The sequence below is a fragment of the Balaenoptera acutorostrata genome, chromosome X (assembly GCF_949987535.1).
Source record: "Balaenoptera acutorostrata chromosome X, mBalAcu1.1, whole genome shotgun sequence".
Taxonomy (NCBI): domain Eukaryota; kingdom Metazoa; phylum Chordata; class Mammalia; order Artiodactyla; family Balaenopteridae; genus Balaenoptera; species Balaenoptera acutorostrata.
The window spans coordinates 3907947-3930833 of record NC_080085.1 but is presented as its reverse complement, the minus strand read 5'-3'; the positions used below and the strand labels follow the sequence as shown (position 1 = coordinate 3930833).

The 22887-nt window shown below is 40.1% G+C and overlaps 1 protein-coding gene across 5 annotated transcripts in view; it reads left to right on the top strand.

Annotated features, from left to right (window-relative positions):
• The window catches only part of NLGN4X (neuroligin 4 X-linked), a 333057-nt gene extending 313985 nt beyond the window's left edge, over positions 1 to 19072 (top strand). For all 5 annotated transcript variants that reach the window (XM_057539088.1, XM_057539091.1, XM_057539087.1 and 2 more), the window contains 3 exons: positions 1780 to 1965; positions 5525 to 6314; positions 15467 to 19072. In XM_057539088.1, the coding sequence (XP_057395071.1) occupies positions 1780 to 1965; positions 5525 to 6314; positions 15467 to 16316 (1826 nt within the window). In that variant the 3' untranslated portion in view covers positions 16317 to 19072. The remainder of the gene's footprint in view (positions 1 to 1779; positions 1966 to 5524; positions 6315 to 15466) is intronic.
• Positions 19073 to 22887: the final 3815 nt, after the last annotated feature.

Sequence of the window (22887 nt, the reverse complement as noted above, 5' to 3'; positions counted from 1 at the left end):
GGCCCCAGAACATTTACGGGCATGAAACACTAATTAGTAATTGCTCATTAAACAAGGAGGGCCCGGAAACATCTGAACACCCCCTCTCATCATAGCTAATCTCACATCCATCCCCAGGGACCTAAGACGGGAGTGGGTTTGTGCGACGTACCCTAAATGTTCAACCTGGCAGTTGTCGTCTTGCATCTACCTGTAGGGCTAGGCGATCGTGAGTCCCGATTATTGTGATTTTAGAGTAACAGCAACAATAACCCTTCTGGCTGCCTTCTTTTGAACCAGACCATCTCTACTCCCCTCCTGGCTCCCATCCCCCATTTCCCACAGGTACTCAGGCAAGCTGTGGAAGGGAAGCTTCATTCCCCTCAGTAGGTGTAAGATCTCATCCTTTATGATTTTGTTTTAGGTTTTGAGAAGCCGGTACTCCGAGAGCCTCTTGGATTGCCGTCAGCTTTGCTTAGGGATGTGTTTGAAGGCATTGGTTCTCATTTCTGTTATTTGAGGGCTTGGATCAGTCTGTCTTCGTATAAACACTGAGGCCGCTTTCCATGGTTATTGAATAAGCATTCGTTGAAATGGGTGAACGTCAATGACCCTTGGAATAAAGAAATGGTGCAGAAAGGAAAAATATCATAATTGGGGATTTGGTGTAGGGGAAAATAAGAATGGGAAGTGGAAAAAACAACAACAACAACAACTTTTTATGACTTTTTTTTTCCCCAGAAGGCTTATTCAAGACAGATTTGGACATAAAGTTGGATTAAAGTTTGTGCAAGTATTTAAGCTTGGAGGATGCTTTATAAAATATTCGTAGTTTTGAATCTGAGTGGGAGAGTGTCTCTTCCACAAAAATGGCTTCAAACATCAGAGGAAAGCAGAGTTTCCAGGTCAAGATCTTTTTGCAATGTGAGAGGAACAGGGAATGAGATAGATCTTGAAAACTGATCACTTTGCCACAATTAAATGCCCGTATTGCCTTATTTGCAGCTTTAAAAAAAGGAAGAATTTAGAATTTGATGCCTTGAGTGAAATCTAATTGCTTAATTTACAGAATCCTCCTATTTTTTAAAATAAAATGTACCAGCCCATGATATTCTGGGGACAGTTGGGAGATTTGAATATGCACTGGCTTTTGGCTGAGATTAAAGAATTATAAGTTTCTGCATGTAACTGTGATATCTTCCTTATATAGAAAAATAGAGATGCATCCTAAACTATTTAAGTGTGGCATGACATGATGGCTATAATTTACTTTGAAATTTAAACATTAAAAGGAGTTAAATGAAAATATTAATGAGGAATTCAATGGGGAAAAGCAAACCTATACAGGTTTTATATACAGTGCACACAATCTTATACACAGATGCCAACACACACACTGTTTTGCCCTGAAAAACTTCTTTTAGGAGTCTTTTTTGTTTTCCCAAGGAAAACCAACATATACATGGAGTGATAATTTAAATCTAGTAAAGTGTATAGGTTTCTGATATTGTCGTGTACTGTAAATATTTTAGATTCATTTCGCCTTATATGTTAACCCCATACAAACCCCCAGATGAGACACTTTATTATAGTGTCAAAAGAAACAAAAACCTTTGTAACTCTTATTTACACAATATACTCCTTTCTGCCATGGAAAAGGTGCTACACTGTTGCTTCTCATTTATAGGAAGGAAAAGTGAAGAATGCACAAAGTAAACCATGGAATGTCTTTCCAAATAGCAGCGATGTTGACGTATATTTTGTAGGTGACAACCCCACATCTCCTGTGTTCTTTCGCAGGGTTTTTAAGTACCGGCGACCAGGCGGCCAAAGGCAACTATGGGCTCCTGGATCAGATCCAAGCATTACGTTGGATTGAGGAGAATGTCGGGGCCTTCGGTGGGGATGCCAAGAGAGTGACCATCTTCGGCTCCGGCGCGGGTGCTTCTTGTGTCAGCCTCTTGACCTTGTCTCACTATTCAGAAGGTAATGAAAGCATCCACACAGTGGGAGGGAAGCCTGGGACCCAGAAATGAACCCATATTGAGTTCTTATCCAAGGTGCATGCAGGGTGGCCATAGTCTCTATTGAAACCTCCACAGAAAAATCCCCCAAATGACATGTGTCCACATCCTCTTCTCTTAACTCAGCTTGCTTTCTGATTTTTTTAATTGAGGTATGATTGACATACACCATTAGATTAGTTTCAGGTGTACAACATAACGATTCGCTGTTGGTAAACAGCGCAAAACAGTCACCACAGGAAGTCCAGTTAACGTGTGTCACCATTTAGTTACAAATTCTTTTCCTTCTGATGAGAATTTTAAGATCTCCTCTCTTAGCCACTTTTAAGTATGCAATACAGTATTATTAACTATCTTAACAATATATTTGTCTCATTTAGACTTACGGCAAAGAGCCGTTGCTTACAATAATTGGAGGAAAATGACTTCTTTAGAAATGCCTACACCCCGCTTTTGCCTGTCTGAGTTTATTTGGACAACTTTAAATTTTATTAACTTCAATTTTCATCTTGGGAGAAGAAATATGAAAGGGAATCAGTATGTGGATGATGGTTACAGATTTTTAGATTTCGTGATAAACAAAGCTTGTAGCCATATGGTTATAAAGTCACGTCTTTGATGCAAACTAATTCAAGTTGATTCCCTCTGGTCCATTGGTGATGGAGGTTCCCAGCAATATCAGATGAGAGATTTTTAAAAGAAAAATCAACAGAAATGGGGTGCTGTGGGCCTGGAGGCACCTTAATAACTTCCTGGCTCTCCCTTGAAAAATGGAATAAAAATAAAAACAAAACAAGAAAATGCAGCCCTGGGACACTTTGGCAAGTACAAGTGAATATTCATAATAACAATCTAAATCATCAAGGTCGTGTTATGTTTCCTTCTGTGACATTGGTTGGTTTAAGGATTTACCACATTTATTTGAACCATTTTTATGAAAAGCACCTGAAACTTTAAAGGAATTATTTTTCTTTAAAGAGTCTTATATTATCTTTCTTTAAAGTACCCTAAACATGTAAAAAAAAAAAAAAAAAGGGAAGTATCATCGTGCAATAAGATAGCATCCCATTTTTTTCCTCGCTTCCTACACTATCGTGGACAAGTTAATGACTCTTTCTGTGCCTTGATTGCTTCATTAGCAAGATATGATTGACGATGATTTTTATTTTTAAGTCTTGTGAAGTCTGAATTTCTTGATTCTTTATTTCGTAATGGCTGAGGAGAGGTAGAATGAAAACCTTATGTTTGTATTAACCCTTTATTAAAAAAGGAAAAAGTGAGTAAATTAGATCATTAGTGGTAACGATTCCTATAGCATTTTAGAAAATACCCGTATTTTCCCATTTCTCAAAGGATATAATCATGGTTCTCCATTTACAAAATAGTCAGGACCAGCTCTAGTAGTAATCAAACACATGTCAGCCAAAACTAATGGGGGAAGAGTGTTAATTCCTTAAATCAATAGATCAGAAATGAATATGGTAATGCTTTGCATCATTTCTGCAAAGTAGCTCTCTAAAATCAACCCAGCAATAGAATCAAGAATTAATGAACATACCCAAACTGTTGGCCTTAGGAATTTCACTTATCATGATATAACTTAATGAAATCAACATACACATGGGAAAAAGGTGTTTTCATGGAGTTTTCTACCACAGCATTCTCATAGCAAAGAATGAAAGGAAAAGCTACAAGACCAAAAAGACAAGAACATTGTAAATGACACGTGCATTTACTTGAAGGAACTAATTTGTTTTAAGAATTGTGCTTAAGATATGCATTAACCTGGGAGACATGATATGAAGAGCTCATTCAGCAAACCATCACCTTGGCCGGGTACCACATTCCCTTTGTCCCTGTCATGGACAGGAATGCCATTCCAAGCATGTCTCAGATCCTGATGGAGCAGGAAGAGTTCCTTAATTATGACATCAATATACTATGCAGATGTTGGACACAGTTATACACAACAGACCAGTGGGAGGGAAAGCACCAAGAAGGAATGATACTAAAAATATTAAAGTAGCTCCTATTTTATAGTGTGAATTATAAGTGACTTTTTCTTTAACTTTTCAAGTTTTATCACAGGTTGTATTACTTCCTTGCAAAAACATACATACACACACACACATACACACGGCTACCTCAATCATGGCCAACAGTTATGACAGAAAAAAAATGTGTAACTTCTAGCAACGTTTTTCTAATTCTGGTTGCCTTCATTTATGAATGTCTTTTAACAGATCAGATATGGACATCATTTCCTTAAGGTGCTTTAAAACATTCACCTTGAGAGCCAGACACACAAGTCAATACTTGCACATTTCCAACAGAATGGTAAACATTGGGAAATTGGCCCCAAATGAGCTTGATGATGTGTTGGGAAAAGCCAGATCTTTTTAAACAGCTCAGTCTTGTGTGTCATCTGTAGACAATCCTCTAGTCTTTAGAATCACATTTTCCTGACTGCAGTCATGTTTCCTTCATCCTTGATTGCTTGTGTGACCTTAAACATCGACAGGGCATGGACTTCTGGACTCCCCGCTGAATGCTTTTATTCTCCCAGTGACTTATGAGGCATCAGGGCTAGATCATGCTGGAGTTCAAGGAAACGGCAGGAAGAGATAAGGAATAGAACACCATGATCTTATTGCCTTCCATCTCATACTGGAGTGGTTAAAAATAGACTTTTATTTACTTCTGGACATCCATGTACTAGACTGATCAGATAGGAAATTTTAAGCTACAAAGAATTTTACTCATAAAGCAGCCCAAGATTTTTCAAGTTTCTCACCAAACAGACCTGTTTAAAATGTGGCAGAATAAATTGTACAGTAGTCTGGGCTTTGAGTGGATGCAATTTTGAAATTAATGATTTTTTTTGGAAAAACGATACTTTTAGTGTGTCATTCAAGTGAAGATTTCTTTAGGAATAGCTAATTTAATGAATTTATTTTAATTGCATGTTTTTAGCACCTTCAGTATATGGAGCGTGGAAATAAAAATGCATTCCAGAATTTATACTCTGAAACTGATTTCAGTGGATCTTCCCCCTCTAATAAAATGGTACCTGGTTTTGCCAGTAAGAGAAAACAGCCTTTGACCTCTTATGGCCACAAGGCATATTTTTAGAGGCTGGGGGTTGTGATTACTCTGAGACTCTTTATTTACGACATCTGGGGATGGAGACACTAATATTACACAAAATTGGGGAAGGAGAAAGAGGTTGTATGTTTTTAGCACTGCAGCTAAAGTGTAAATGCAGTTTCGTTTTCTAAACTGTGTGTGTGTGTGTGTGTGTGTGTGTGTGTCTGAGAGCATCCTATAAGACCACTGTCCAGCAGGAGGGGGAGGGGGAAGAAGGAGATAGAAATGAGAGAAAGAGATGCCGAATGCGCTGAATGCTACAGTATCCAGAAATTCACATGCCCGAGAGACAATCAGAGCCTTCTTTGCTGAGTAAAAGCTGCTTTTCTGTCTTTCGGGTTTTCATTTGCATGCCCACAATTTTGCACCTGCAGGTCTGTTCCAGAAGGCCATCATCCAGAGCGGGACTGCCCTGTCCAGCTGGGCCGTGAACTACCAGCCTGCCAAGTACACTCGGATATTGGCAGATAAAGTCGGCTGCAACATGCTGGATACCACGGATATGGTGGAATGCCTTCGGAATAAGAACTACAAAGAGCTCATTCAGCAGACCATCACCCCGGCCACGTACCACATCTCCTTCGGGCCCGTCATTGACGGGGATGTCATCCCCGACGACCCTCAGATCCTGATGGAGCAGGGAGAGTTCCTCAACTATGACATCATGCTCGGGGTCAACCAGGGGGAGGGGCTGAAGTTCGTGGACGGCATCGTGGACAATGAAGATGGCGTGACGCCCAACGATTTTGACTTCTCGGTGTCCAACTTCGTGGACAACCTTTACGGCTACCCGGAGGGGAAGGACACCTTGCGGGAAACCATCAAGTTCATGTACACGGACTGGGCAGATAAGGAGAACCCCGAAACACGGCGGAAAACCTTGGTGGCTCTGTTCACCGACCACCAGTGGGTGGCCCCCGCCGTGGCCACCGCGGACCTGCACGCGCAGTACGGCTCGCCCACCTACTTCTACGCCTTCTACCACCACTGCCAAAGCGAGATGAAGCCCAGCTGGGCGGACTCAGCCCACGGCGATGAGGTCCCCTACGTCTTCGGGACCCCCATGATTGGCCCTACCGAGCTCTTCAGCTGCAACTTCTCCAAGAACGATGTCATGCTCAGCGCAGTGGTCATGACCTACTGGACGAACTTCGCCAAAACCGGGTATGTTCTTCTCCCCATCAGGTTATCATTTGTCCGGTTCCTCCCTGTAAGTGTGGTTTCCATGACTGGCTAGACTGCGGTGTGCAGGCATGCACACACAATAACAAAAGCAGTCATTCGCCCCCCCCCCCCAGCATCTAGGGACACCTCATGTTTTCTTTACCCCTGAATTGTTTTCTATCAAGTCAGATTTTTGCTGAGGTGCTAGATGCATATTGAAAATTCTACACTTGCTACTGGGGTCAGATTTAGATATATTTGGCTATTCTATTGAAAACTGATCCTGGAGTTTCAAATCTAGATAGGACCTTGTCTTGTTTGGTAAATAAGAGGGTTATCAAAATACATGTGCCACATGGAATGCATAGCCAAGGAATGAAATAAATCTCATAATAACTATACAGAAATACTATATGTGTATATAATATATATATTATATATGTATATGCACATGTAATAACTCCTAATCTCATAACTGTAGAGAAATCCTGTGTGTGTGTGTATGTAAGATATATATACACATATGTATCTATATACACGCATAGGATTTCTCCGTTGTTGTGAGATTTATTTTCTATATATACATATACATACAACATACATTTACTTTGTTTATATATAAATATTTACACGTGTTTATTTCATTAATATAAATTTCATACATGTGTGTATATTTATCTGTATATCTACCTATAGACACATATAGAAAGCTCATTGGCTAAATATAGTAGGAAATATCCACGAGTTACACATACAACAGGGTCCACCCGTATTCCACTGAGCAGATTCTCTGCAAATAACGAAAGAAAAGCCTCCCCAGCATCTTAAGGAGCTACAAATATCAGAGCATCTTTTCATTTTCTCTTGTCGAATAACCTAATTGTGGAAATTAATGAGGTATCATTCTGTTCTACCTGCCTGTGCTCTGTCATTAACCTTGAGCTTCTTGTACCGACTTTACAGTGAAGATCCTCCCGGCTCTGGAGGATGGAGAATCTTCCTGTGGGTCGCTGGGGGGTGGAATTAGGCCCCATACTGCAGCAGCCCTGCAGTGCCTGAGCGTCACGTAGCTCTAATGAGAGGATGTGGGGATGCCGGGGATGTGTAGGGGGTTAGCAGGTATCATTCTTTACAATGATTCCAAATACTCTGGTGGGAAGTGGTTTCATGGTTTTGCAGTCTTAGGAAAAGTGTGGCGCGTTTCTTGAGTGGAAAATATGTTGTATGGATACCCACTTTGGACTGTCCCATTTTACAAGTTTGACCTAAGAAAGACAGTGGGGTACAGAGATGGTACAACCGTGCCGGAGAGAGATGCTTGTCTGTCCCCAAAAGTTTCTTTTTTCGACAAGGAGGTGATTGAGGTCGTGTCAGCAAGTATTTTTAAGTAACTCCTGTTTATTAGATTCCTAGGGCTGCTGCAACAAAGTACCAAAAATGATGTAGCTTAAAACAACAGAAGTGTATTTCACAGTTCTGGAGGCTAGAAGTCCACAATGAAGGTGTCTGCAGGGCTGAGTTCTCTCTAAGACTCATAGGGGAATGTTTCCATGCTGCTTCCTAGCTTCTGGTGCTTTGCTGGCAATGTTTGGTGTTGCCTGACTTGTAGCTGCATCTCTCCAAGCTCTGTGTCTGTCATACCGTGGTGGTCTCCCAGCACGTCTGTCTTTATATGGCCATCTTCTTCTTTTTTATCTTTATTGAAGTATAGTTTATTTACAATCTTGTGTTAATTTCTGCTGTACAGCAAAATGATTCAGTTATAGACATATATACATTCTTTTTCATATTCCTTTCCATAATGGTTTATCACAGGATATTGAGTATAGTTCCCTGTGCTGTACAGTAGGTCCTTATTGTTTATCCATGCTATATATAATAGTTTGCATCTGCTAATCCTATACTCCCACTCCATCCCTCCCCCATTCCCCTCCCCCTTGGCAAATACAAGTCTACTCTCTCTGTCTGTGACTCTGTTTCTGTTTTGTAGATAAGTTCATTTGTGTCATATTTTAGATTCCACATATAAGTGATATCATATGGTATTTGTCTTTCTCTTTCTGACTTATTTTACCTAGTATGGTAATCTCTAGTTGCATCCATGTTGCTGCAAATGGCATTATTTTGTTCTTTTTTATTTTGGCTGTCTTCTTATAAGGGCACCAATCATATTGGTTTAGGAGTCCATCCTGCTCCAGTATGACCTCATCTTTTTTTTTTTAATTTTTATTTTTTGGCCGGGCTGCGCGGCTTGTGGGATCTTAGTCCCCCAACCAGGGATCGAACCAGTGCCCCCTGCAGTGGAAGCACAGAGTCCTAACCACTGGGCTGCCAGGGAATTCCCACTATAACCTCATCTTAACTTGACTGACTACATCTGCAATGACCCTATTTCCAATAAGATCACACTGTGAGGTCCTGGGTGTTAGGACTTCAGCGTACCTTAATTTGAGGGGGAAACAGTTCAATGCATAACCCCTTTTAAAGGCAGGACCAATGCCCCATTGTGTCATAGAACTCAGATAGGTAATGCCTGCCCTTGCAAAGCGTTGCCTTCTTTTGAAGCAAAAAAACTCACAGGAGCGTTTCCCACACCATGGCCATGCCTATCGAGTACATCACCATCCAAACCTATCATTAATTCCATAACATCTAAACACAAATCATGACTTACTTTTGTTAAAGCCACCTACTTTCTTTTTCTCTCACGTGTTTTGGGAATAAACTTTATATGATTTTCTTAAATGGAAAGCTAGGATCATTCATCATCAATTTAACTGAACCATTAAAGAAAACTACGAAATCCAAATAAAGCCATTAAATTCTCATTAGCTGTTCTTGCCTGCCAAAGGCTCTGAGATGGATTTTCTCTTGTTTAAAAAAAAAAAAAAAAACAAAGAAAAATTAAAGGAAATTAATGTCATGAGATGGTAGAGAAATGCTAGCACCAAACCTGTAGGTCACCAGGACCTGTCAACGACTAAGTGAGGATTGAAAATGTTGAGTGTTCTTTAAAACGTTTTTTAAGATGTTGAGTGCTTTTTAATTTCATAACTCTATATTCCTAAAATCACTTTGCTTAGTGCCTGTGGTTCACGCCCCTCATTTGGGGAACACAGTGGTGGAGATGTAAAATAGCTTGGGCTTAATCCCTGGCCGAGTATACTCATGTGGCCACTAGTGGTGCGTGTTTAGGATACTTTTGGATTTCATAAAGATGCTAAAGTAGCAGATGGGGAAGGAATAAGGACTTAGCTTGGAGGAATAGCTGCCATCTGACCAGAGTCCAGGTAGAGATCTCACTGTGGTAACAGGATATCGCTAACGGATGGCCTCGGATGTCAGTCTGAAAAATCTGGATTTTATCCAAGCAGGAGCTCTTTTTATTTCTGTGGTCCATGTGGAGCATAGCCAAAATCATACTTGGGGATATTAATGCAATGAGTTTTCACAACACATTTGAAAGGTCGTTGGAATGACTGAAATCATCTTTCTTTTTCTTTTTTTTTTAATTAATTTTATTTATTTTTGGCTGCATTAGGTCTTCGTTGCTGCACGCGGGCTTTCTCTAGTTGCGGCAAGCAGGGGCTACTCTTTGTTGCAGTGCACGGGCTTCTCATTGCAGTGGCTTCTCTTGTTGCAGAGCACAGGCTCTAGGCACATGGGCTTTGGTAATTGTGGCACGTGGGCTCAGTAGTTGTGGCTCGCGGGTTCTAGAGCGCAGGCTCAGTAGTTGTGGCACACGGGTTTAGTTGCTCCGCAGCATGTGGGATCTTCCCGGACCAGGGCTCAAACCTGTGTCCCCGGCATTGGCAGGTGGATTCTTAACCACTGCGCCACCAGGGAAGCCCTCAAATCATCTTTTAAGGAAGTTACTCAGAACTTCCTCTAACCTGCAATGCAATATGCAATTTCAAACGTAAGTCAGGAGGATCACATTTCAGTAGCTTATGGTTTAACAAAAAATGGGGGATTGAGCAAAGTCTAGTGATTTAGGTGTTTGCCAATGGATGATATGGCTTATGAGGTGCTTGCTCGTTATTCATTGATTGATTTTAAATAGGGTAGTGGCATGATCAGCCCTGTGTGGAGGAGGATTTCTTTGTCCCTAGGGGGCTGCTAAAGTGGTCCAGCTGAGGAGAGTGAGGCAGTAGGTGCCAGTAATGGAACAGCATGGGATCAAACCATCTCTCATGTCATTAAGGGTCTCATACCTTATCTGATGCCAGCAAGGGAAGAGCATAGGATAAACCATCCGTGATGTCACAGTGGGAGGTGAGATGCTTAACTCTGTTCTCCAGAACACATACTCAGGCAATGACCCACAGAATATGATGGAATACACTTGAGTACCATCCAGTGCTCCCTGTAAGCAGTACAGAGACAGGAGTTTGGTTATAAGAATACCCTATCATATGTCTAATCACAACATATGGCTGAGAAGAAAGGATTACGTTGTGTCAGAACATGCTTTGCCGTGGTCGCTGGGTGGACCTTCACATCTGCTGCCCCTTGTAAACAGCACCCCGATGATCCTGACTATTCATACGTTTGCTGAGATGAGGTGAACACTGGGGCTTCTTTTTATATGACCAAAGCTCACAGTTCTGACCTTACATGTAGGCTTAAGTGTAGATATATCTGGTATGCCAATTTTTTGTTGTTGTTGTCAAGCACAGAAAACATAATGTGGGGATGGTGTGTGTGGTAGGCATGGAAGGAAGGAAGGAAGGGAGGAAGGATAGAAGGATGGAAGGAAGGATAGAAGGATGGAAAGAAGGAAGGAAGGATAGAAGGATGGAAGGAAGGAGAGAGGGAGGGAAGAAGGAAGGAGGGAAGGAAACAAAGAAAGAAGGAAAGAGGGAGGGGAGGGAAGGAGGAAGGGGTGAGGGAGGGAAGGGGAGCAGAGGAGAATGCTTTCGTCGCTAGGAGACTGTTTCAATAATCCAGGTGAGAAGACTAACCCAAAACAGCGCTGGGAAAGGACAGTGAAGCCAGGACATTAAGTATTAGGCTAGAAATAAGGCTACTTGGAGAGTTTTGATAAATGAGAAGTTATGTCTGGGAAAAATTAAAACTAATCCCAAGGTTTACGAATGATTACACAGATTTAAACTCTTTGTCACATCCAACCTCTTTGGGAATAGGTGGGAAGGTGTTGGTCCTGGCCACTCAGTAGAAATCAGGTGCTCATTGATCAAGGACCAATGCGATTTGGGTCTGTGTGGGGAGAGGTGGATAAAATGGGTAGGATGAGGGTCTCTACAGAAGATATGGCTGTGAACAGTACCTTCACCGTTCTGTATGGAAGGCCTCGGAGGCTCTTGGAATTCAGAGATGGGAAGGCCGTTGGCCGATAAGCCAATGTATATTATGTAAGAAAAACAACATATATTCCAATATGTCAAAATACATTTGTGTAGGTCGAGTGGGTGGGATGACGTATTTTTCATTGGTTTTCAGATGCCATCTCTACTTTTGATTTTGCTCATATCCTGTAATTGATATATATTTCAACTTTTGCTCAATCTTTGCAAAAATCAGGAAACAGACAGGAAAGATGGGTTAGATAGAGTTGCAGTCAAAGCCTGGTTTTAAAAGTGACCTTTATTGCCCCAGAGTATTTTAAGCTCAGTGAAGGAACATCTCTACCGGTTGTATAGGACGGACTGAACACAAACTTCTTGGTGCGGGGGGTAGTTTTCTTCTTCGAGGTCTAGGGACAAATAGTCAACCACGACATTGTTTTAGGGGTAAGGAAAACCTTATACCATCCAAAGGAGCATATCAGAGGGTTCACTGGTATTTTTAAAGAGATCATGTTACCCATCTCTCGCAAATAAGATGAACCACAAGACCTTGGAGACGCATTTAACCATCCACTTCTAAGGTGATATCGCAAATGAAATATGACAGGTGAAAATGTATGTTTAGGTGACGAGGAGTATGGATAGGTATTGAGGTTTTTACTAGCGAAAGAAGGTGTGTCTGTTTCATTCTCTCCTTAATCATTATCATCTTTAATCTTACTCGTGGGAATTAAAACACGCCGTGTGCTGAAGCAAAGTCTAAACAACAAGGCAGTGGTATCCCACGTAGAGATCTTACCGTCTTTGGGGTGTTTGACAAGGGAAAATGATGAGCCTTCATAAGCGCCGTGAGTTTATCTTGGTTTAAGGCTTCTGACTGTGCATCTCCAAGAGCTTTGATAGATTGTATCGGGCTAAAGCATACTTACCGGATTTTCAAAATCCTCTATTCTCTGAGGACAAAATAAATGTGTTTCCTTACCTTTCAAATGTACACCGAATTCCATTTAAAAAATCGATAAATATCCTACATGAACAGACACTCTCTTTCCTAGATGCCCTGTCTTCAATAAAAGGTCAGTACAACTAAAAGACCCAATTCCGTGAAATCAGATCAATGCAAACATAGTAGGAATCCTCACTCCCTTTCATTGCTTTTAGAACAATAAAAATCGATGACAAATTTCTCCATGACAGATTCCAATGAAATAGGAATTTTCCAACAATGTATTTCAGAAGACTCAAATAAAAAAACATGAGGTGCTATATTAAAACCAACATTTTTCAAAAACATATAAGAATATAAAAATGAATTAAAAGCAGATTATTTTAAAGTATATAAATGTTTATAAATGAACACATAAATAAGAAAGCTCATAGTATTAAAACCTATAATTTTTTATATTTTATCATCTCACTAATAAGAGCACAGCAGTTAGTGTGTACTCAGTTACGTGGTAAAATTTCTGTCCTGCATACCACATATATAATCATATCTACGATCATATATATACCTATGCATCTATATATATATATATATATATATATGTGTGTGTGTGTGTGTGGGTGTGTGTGTATAATATGCAGTATGTACTGTTGTATACAATATACTTTTATACAGTATATACTATACACAGTGTATTATATACTGTATGCACTGTGGTATACAGTATACTTTGATACAGCATATACTATATACAGTATATAGTATACCATATATGCTATGATATACATAGTATACTTTTATACAATGTATACTATATACAGTGTACAGTGTACCATATATACTGTGGTATACAGTATATTGTTATGCAGTATATACTATACACAGTGTATAGGATACTTTGATACAGCATATACTATATACAGTATATACTGTACCATGTATGCTATGATGTACACTGTATACTTTTAAACAGTATACACTATATATAATTTACAGTGTACCATATATACAGTATATTGTTATGCAGCATACACTATATCTAGTATTTTAATATACCATATATACTGGTATGCAGTATACTTTTATGTAGCATATACTATGTAGAATGTATAGTATTAGGTATATTCTGTGGCTATATACAGTATGTTATTTATAGTCCTCTCTCACTAGCAATTTGTAGGTATTCTAATTTATGCTTTGCAGAGAGGGATACTATTTATTGAGCTCTTACTACATGCCAGGAATATTGTAGTTATTATTTAACCTTTCTCACTTCCTTTCCATCCCAGTATTCTTATCCACTTTATAGATGAGGAAGATGAGGCTAAGAGAGGCTTAAGGATTCGCTCAAGATTTCACAGCTTGTAAAGAGGGAGAGATGCAGAACTTAATGTATGGAAATGATTTTGACAGCCTCAGACTGAGGGCTAAAGTCCTTCCTTTGGCAGATGCATCTGTTGGTCAAGTGCATCGTTTGCATCCTGCACACTACTTAGGAATGTCTGTAGACTTTAGGTCTTCCAGTGGGACCTTCTGGTTCCCCAGTCTTCTGATACATGAGCAAACAGGCAGTGGCTGAAGGCAGCTTCAAGTGTTACCTGGAAAATAGAAGTTAGAGCACCTGGAGCAATAGATCTGAGCAAACTGGGTCTGCACATCATGTATGAATGTTCAGTGTCAACTAGGTGACGTTATGTCATGCACGATCTCACATTTTCCAAACCCAGTACACATTAAGATGAAACCTGTTTTACAGCTCACTTCACCAAGCCTAGAAAAAATGGAAGAAATGAGAATATGATACCTTTGCAGGGCGGGAGGAGGTTGTTTGATATCTTAAAAGAGTTGGTTGCAAAGATGTTTCAAGTACCATGTTTTGTGGAGAATCTTTCAATTTTGAGGACTCTCCTTCTGCCTGTGCCCACTTATGTAAATTATAGGAGACTTCTTAGGTTCATAGTTGCCATGCACACTTGAAATCTATAAAAACCCTCAATTTCTTGCATCGTGTGGTACTTTTCCTAAAATCCTTAACTCTGCATATCTAAAAGCACCGTCTTACCAAACTTCTTATATCAACGGGATGTTGTTTGATCTTTACGTGACTCTGTCTTCAGAAGGTTTCCAAGTACATACATATTTCTCTTTCTGAGAGAGAACGAACAATTGATGCATGATTCTATTTATTAACATCTTGTAATTACAAAAGCCAGTTTTTATTTGATTTTTAACATACATTTTAGTTGTAACCACAATATCTATTCATTTACCTAAGAAGCAATTCTTGAGGAAGGAAGAGAATGGCACAAATTTTGGACCATAGCCTCTAAATCAGGATTTCTCAGCCTCAATACTATTGACACCTGGGACCAGGTACTTCTCTGCTGTGGAGGGGCTGTCCTGTGCCCTGGAGCGTATTTAACAGTCACCCTGGCATCTACCCATTCATGGCGCCACCCTTCCCTTATAACAACCAAAAAACATCTCCAGAAATTACCAGACGCCCTCTTGGGGGCAAATCACCCCTGGCTGAGGTTTCTGACTCAAAAGTAGTTAAACTTGAAATGCTGAAAATTTTGCAAGACACATTTTTGGTTTCCTTCTTTATCATGGAAGATAATTGGATGCATTAAAAAAATGTAGAAGTGTTATGAAAATGCTATCATACTGCCGTCAGGAATTATTTTTAAAATAAAGGTAAGGGGATTTTAAAGAAAAGGCAAAATGGCAGTGCGTCGGGATGAAAACACCATGTATTTGTTGCTACTTGAGTACTTTGTGCATATCAATAAACACATGAGATTATCTGATTGTAATTTCATTGTATTTGATTAAAATTTACTTGGGAAATGTGGAAGAGTGTGACCTTTCTCTTTTTTTCTCCCTTCTGTCCCCAGTGATCCTAATCAGCCAGTTCCTCAGGACACCAAGTTCATTCACACAAAACCCAATCGCTTTGAGGAAGTGGCCTGGTCCAAGTATAACCCCAAAGACCAGCTCTATCTGCATATTGGCTTGAAACCCAGAGTGAGGGACCATTACCGAGCCACAAAAGTGGCTTTCTGGTTGGAACTCGTGCCTCACTTGCACAACTTGAATGAGATATTCCAGTATGTGTCCACAACCACAAAGGTTCCTCCTCCGGACATGACCTCCTTTCCCTACGGAACTCGGCGATCTCCTGCCAAGATATGGCCCACGACCAAACGCCCAGCGATCACTCCCGCCAACAACCCCAAACACTCCAAGGACCCTCATAAAACGGGGCCCGAGGACACCACCGTCCTCATCGAAACCAAACGGGATTATTCCACTGAGTTGAGCGTCACCATTGCCGTGGGGGCATCCCTACTCTTCCTTAACATCTTGGCGTTCGCGGCGCTGTACTATAAGAAGGACAAGAGGCGCCATGAGACGCACAGGCGCCCCAGTCCCCAGAGAAATACCACAAATGACATCGCTCACATCCAGAACGAAGAGATCATGTCCCTGCAGATGAAGCAGCTGGAGCATGATCACGAGTGTGAGTCCTTGCAGGCTCACGACACGCTGAGGCTCACCTGCCCTCCAGACTACACCCTCACGCTGCGCAGGTCCCCCGATGACATCCCACTTATGACACCAAATACCATCACTATGATTCCCAACACGCTGACGGGGATGCAGCCTTTGCACACGTTCAATACCTTCAGTGGAGGACAAAACAGTACAAATTTACCCCACGGGCATTCAACCACTAGAGTATAGCTTTGCCGTCTCCTTCCCCTCCCTCTGCGCCTCCCCTCAGCCACATCGAAGAGAGAAAGAAAGAAGCAACATCTCCAAACAAGGAATGTTTGGCTTAAGTAAAAAAAAAAAAAAAAGCAAAAGGGCAGCCACTGTGTCCTTGCAGACCCTTTCCATTGGCATTTCCCAGTACAACGAGATCAACTTCTGACCCTACGAAATGTGAAACGTATACATTGCTGTTACAATACTGCTTTAAGATCTCCACCATCCAGCAAACTTTAGTGCAACTAGGACATCGAAGTTTCAAGGACCTGGATGTTTCCAATGTGACCATAGAAGCTGACTCTTCTGGAACTCAGCCGAGGACACATTTTTTTTTTTTTAATTACAATTGAAATAAACAAATAAATAAAAGTTCTTTTTGTGCCATATGACAGATGGCTCTACTTAAGTGAAGAAAGAATCTATGGGCTGTTACCCAGCATATGGAGCTGTAATCCAGAGAGAAGGAAAAGTAGAATTTTATTAAAATAAAAGAACTGACTATGCAGTTACATACGTAGAGTTCTGTGCAAAGAGATGTTTTGCCAGCCTGAACTCTATTTAAGAAACTTTGTAAAAAAAAAAAAAAATGTATATAGCTGTGCATTTAAACAAACACACACACAGAGAAAAACAAAAACAAACAAAAAAAGCTTTTATTGGTGTTTTCAGTTTGAAAGAGCTTTTAGCAAGATTGTGCTTTCCATTGTGGTCTGTATGTATATAAATCTATATATACATTAGTCATATCACCTCTGTCTCCTCCAGGACAAAGGAGGATTTTCTTCTTAATTCCTTGTGGCCAACAGACATGGGGTTTTCTAACGTGTTTCATTTGTAGGAGGATGTGATTGTCACACAGCGGACCTAGACCGTCTGTTCGACTAGGCTCTCTCTCCCCTTTTTGGGCTGGAAAGTGCATGCGACAGCATTCTTAGGAGACCGTTATTTTTAGGAAAACTTTTATTTTTGTGCGTTAAGGCTTCATGAAGTTGCAACCCCAGGATGGATCCCCAACATGGAGCCTATTTAAAGCTTGTTGAATTAGAAACACGCACATGCAGAGTGACCGCGGGGGAAAAACAGAATACAAGTCTCGTTCTGTAGTTCTGGCTCTTTGAATCTGTTGAGGAAGAGTTGCTTCCCATCCCAGGGTCCTGCCAAAAAGGAAAAGAAAGCTTGTCTTTGGTAGGGCCAAGCTCTGCTGAGTCAATACAGCTCTGTATTCCCCAGCAGCTGCAGAAGGGTTTGGCTGATGAAATACCTGCTCAGCTTAGCTAATCAGATTGAAAGAGGGCATGTGTCTTTCCTTTCTGTTTAAGCAGTAAGTCCCTTATTTATCAGTAAGCAGGGATTTTTATTTTTTATATCATTTATGGGATAAAACATATGCTTGTCTGAAACTATTACCTTTTGTGGATTTGTGTATCAGTCACTGATCCATGAGTATTACAGAGAGAAAACAAACAAAAGGATAGAACATTAAAAGTGCTTTGCATGGGTTTTCTGGGAAGTTAGGATGGCTTCACTGTCAAGGTAACACACAGAAATATTCAGTCATTTTAAATTGGTGAGACAGGGATGAGAAGTTTGTCCCTCTGGCACTTTGTCATTTTCTCATCGTCCTTTTAATTTTACTTAAGGAATATTTTGCAAGTGTCCTAAAGTGGAAGGAAAAAAAGAGTAACCATGGTGACTTTATGTTTTGTCTTTCAAAAATTATTGCAACACTGGGAAATAGTAGCCAAAGATATTTGAAGATAATGTCTCTGGGCATGCTTCTCATGGAAACCCAGCATTAAATGTCTTTGCCAAGGTGGACATTCTCCACAAAGATAGTCCAAATTCCTTGTCTCTTTGTATAATCTTTGATTAATGAACCCCTAAAGTAAAACTGTAGCAATGTCTATCAAAGTGTTTGAAAATGGCCCCCCTAGAAAAAGAGAGTTCTTAAAAAAATGCATACAGATCAGCCAATAAATTCTGTTGTTCATCTTGGTTTAAGATGTGATTCTTAAACCAAGAGTGATTCTCTGTATATACATATGTGAAATATAATCCCAACTTTGCATAGAGTGAAACATCACTCCTGCAGCTAGAGGTGTTATGGGTATGATTTTTGTTCATCATTTTTTAAAGCTATTGTCAGGCCATTTCTGCAAGCTGTGTATTACCCCAGCTAAGCTACGATGAATAGGCTCTCCAGGAAACTACAAAGGATGTGATGCTTGGCACCAATGTGGGTCCGGTATGTTTGTAATGTGAATTCCAGTATTTGTTTAGTATTTCCAATTGTCTTCTGCTAGCAATATGCACAGTAATGTATCAGGCTTGTGACATTTGGATAAGGAAAAAAAAAAAAAAGAGTTCTTGTTAAGTGAATAACTTTAGCTTTTACAAAGGATTATGATCAAAAGCAATTTAATACACCTTAAATGATATTTCTACATGGAAAGAAGTTATAGAATCTTCATAGAGTTCTATGAGAATAAAATATACTTGCTATCTATAAAAAAGAGAAAAAAAAAAAAGAAAAAAAAACATAAGTTAAAAAAAAACTTTCCTAGGCTTTTATTCTTGACCTTCACTGGCACGCAGGGTTTAATGGTTTCTTGGATTATTATTTTGCGATTTTGTTTTTGATTTTGCCTTAAGTAATGATAGAAGATATATATGGCTGGACACATATGTATAAACTTTTCAGCAGCATTTTTAATAATAAAATATCACAGTATTTTCTAATGCTTTGTGCAAATAATTACGCGTCCATTCTTTTTTTGTAGGTGGCCTATCATATTTATTTATTTTTCCTTCTTTAGATGTCTTTTTCACTTTAAAAACTAAGTGATACGTCTGACGTAGGTGATAAACGGCACACTCAATTGGTAATAGATCAGTTTCTTGTGGTTTGTCCTCGTGAATAAGTTTTGTGTCCCCGCTAGGGATTTTCTTCTGGCCTGACACTGGAGAAAGGCACTCTGGATGGTGAAACTCATAAAAGAGGATGTTTCCTGAAATGGAACATTTGGGTTTATTAACTTCAGCCACTGCTTCTTCTTATGTTGCTGGGTTTTGAGTTGTGTTTTTTGTCATGCCTTAAATCTTTCTAATAGAGAGCCTTATTTGAGTAAGTCTCTGACAGCAAGAAATTTATTTGAATACAACTGGAGAGGCAGAAAATTACTACCATACCGATGAGACCTAACTTGTCCAGTCCTCACATGCACCTGGTCATTCCTTATCTTAACAGTCACGATAGCCCTAAGGGGCAGGCACCTGTATTATTTCTATTTTAAAACTGGAGATGTTGAGAATCAGAAACATTAAGCTACAAGGCAGCAGCAGAACTCAGATTCAAAGGAAGATCGTGTGTTCAGAGCCCAAACTCTTCACCAATGAAGGATGCAGCAGAAATTTCTAACTCAAGTTCATGGATGTCATGATAATATTAGCTAATTATCAGATAAAGGAAAATAGCAAAGACTGTGAGTGCTATATTCGAACTCTGAATTTTTTTTTACATGTTGGACTCAGGTCGTTTGCTGAATGTGACGTACACAGGATATATATATACACACATATATACACATATATACATACATATTTATATATTACATACAAATAATATATTAATAATATATTGTGTATTTATAATTGAATTAAAAAATATTCAAATATATTTATAAAGTATAATTTTATTTTTATAATTATATAGATACGTATATAATATATTATTAGCTATGCTATATGAAATGTTTATATACATTTGTATATAAAATAATATAATACATAATATATCATACCATATATGTGATATAATATGTAATATATATTTTATATATTTAAAACATACATTTTATATTACACATATATTGCAGATATGTATATATATCATATATCATGTTATATATACATATTTTAATTCTAGTGCATATGAGTTATATAAAATATGTGTTTACATATATGTAAATATTTAAATAACTATTTTATAAATATGTAAATAATATTTCATGAATACATAAACATATGTCATTTCTATTTAATGGAAATGCCATTTTCGTGGATTTAAAATTAGATCTCTAGCAAATTTTTGAAAGAGGGGAGTCATTCCTTTTTTTCACCATTTGATGCATTCTGAATGGCCATTCTGAATAGCTCAATGAATGGTGAAAATGTATGCATTCATTCATTCATCTATTTATTCTTTCTGCAAATGTTTACCAAGCTTCTCCATCACCCCAGCTCTGTGCTGGGGCTTCTGTTAAAAATGAAGGAAGAAGCTCTCTCCATCCTAGGACTCTCCTAAGTGGAGAGCAGGGAAGTACAGCCAGGGAACAGCAGTCGGTGCTGGAGATGGTACCCAGGGTGCCAGTGGGAGTCTAGACTCAGCCCCTTAACCTCGTCTGCAAGGGTCAGGCAGTGCTCTGTAGGAAGCTACCCCAAACCACATCCTTCCAAGTACGTGGGCATCCACGCAGACAAACCAATGATGGTGGATGCTTCGGGAGGGCCGAACTCCACACCCTCAAAGTGAGAAGACTCGGGAAGTGTGGGGAACCATGGCTTTTTTTCTTTTGTCCTGACTGGAAGATAGAAGGTGTCACCGGGAAAGGTGTGAGGAATGAGGCAAGCAGCATCCAGCTGACAAAATGCCTCGAATCACAAGGCATGCTGTGTGCACCTTGTCCTGAATTCAAGCAGCAGACGGTAAAAGATGGCAGAAAGGCGGCGTGAGCATATTTGCGATTTTTATCGGTGCTTCTCAAACGTTGTTGTTCCAAGGATGTGTCGACATCAGGCCACAGGGCAGATTCTGATCCAGCAGGTATCGCATGGGCTGGAGTCTCTGCATCTCCAGCAAGCCTGCAAAATGATGCCAGCGTTGCTGGGTCCCAGTTATCCCCAACTATTTGGGGGAGCAAGGTTCGAGAGCGTTTCCTCCAAGAGCAGTTGTGGGGATGGTGTGAATGAGGTGGGGTGGCGCTGGGTGCAGTGAAAGCAGCTGCGTAAGCAGATAGAGCAGTCTGTTTGGGAAATTAATTACTATCGTCCTGTCAGGGGAGGTGGGGACAGGGTAGGAATGATAAACCCAAAAAACAGATAGATAGATAGATAGATAGATAGATTGAATAGATGATTGATGGACAGATATAAAGGATGAACAGTTGGATGAATGGATGGATACAGATACATAGATTATAGATAAACAGATATATGAATGCTAGATGGATAATGATTGATGAATATAGAGACAGATATGGATGGATGGATATATAGACAGATAGTTGATAGAGATGATAGATGTAAGTAGGTAGGTAGGTAGATATAAATAGATGATAGTTGAGATAGATGATAGGTAGACAGATGGATAGATTTATGGAAAGAAAGAAGGAGGGAGGGATGGAAGGGAAGGAAGGAAGGAAGAGAGGAAGAAAGATTGGATAGATAGGTAGATAGATAGATGGAATAGTTTTATACTTGCATGTTCCAGAAGTGATAAAGCACCACCATCAGAGATGACCAAGCCCATCTTGGTGGACCTGAGTAACTTACACGCAAGGGCGGTGAGTCATCTGGGTCATTTTTCATGGTTGCACACTGTCCTTGTTTCCGTATTATCCCCACATGCTTGTGGACGACTTTCATCTCCTGTAACCTCAAATTATTTTTACGCAGTGGGGCCCACCCCACTTAGCCATTATCAGGCTAGTTACTAGCAGTCAGATGGCAGAGCTGTTTTTTCTTTCCCACAACTTCCTCCAAATGTACTCATCACCTCCCCTTTTCTGGGCTGCCTGATTAGAAAAAAAAAAATCTAGATTCTGCTAAGGGAGAAAAATGGTACTTTCTCTGCAGGTTCTTATCTTATTTAAAGAAATGGATATATAGGGGATCCCCTGGTAGCGCAGCGGTTAAGAATCCGCCTGCCAATGCAGGGGACATGGGTTCAAGCCCTGGTCCGGGAAGATCCCACATGCCGTGGAGAAACTAAGCCCATGAGCCACAACTACTGAGCCTGTGCTCTAGAGCCCGTGAGCCACAACTACTGAGCCCACGTGCCACAACTACTGAAGCGCGTGTGCCTAGAGCCTGTGATCCACAGCGAAGAGCAGCCCCCGCTCACCGCAACTAGAGAAAGCCCGCGCACAGCAACGAAGACCCAACACAGACAAAGATAAATAAATAAAATGAATAAAATTTTTAAAAAGAAATGGATATATAGAGAACGGTCTTTTACATGTCTACCTTTCTATAAAGTGACTATCAGCCCAAATACTTGCAAAACCTACAAATAACTGTTTTCTCAAGGCAAGAGCTTTAGAGAAAATGGGGGAGACTGAGGGCTCCTCCACATTTGGCTGAAAGGGAGGTCTTCGGACTATTTCCTAAGGTCATTAGCTTCTAACCGGATAGGACTGAGAGCTGCTGGAAACAGAAGAATGTCCAGGGGGTCCAGCTGGGAGAAGCCCAGAAAGGAAAATTATTCTAAGTGCTTCGTCCCAGGGACCAGTAGAGAACTGTGCGCTTGGGTGTTTCCACTGATGTA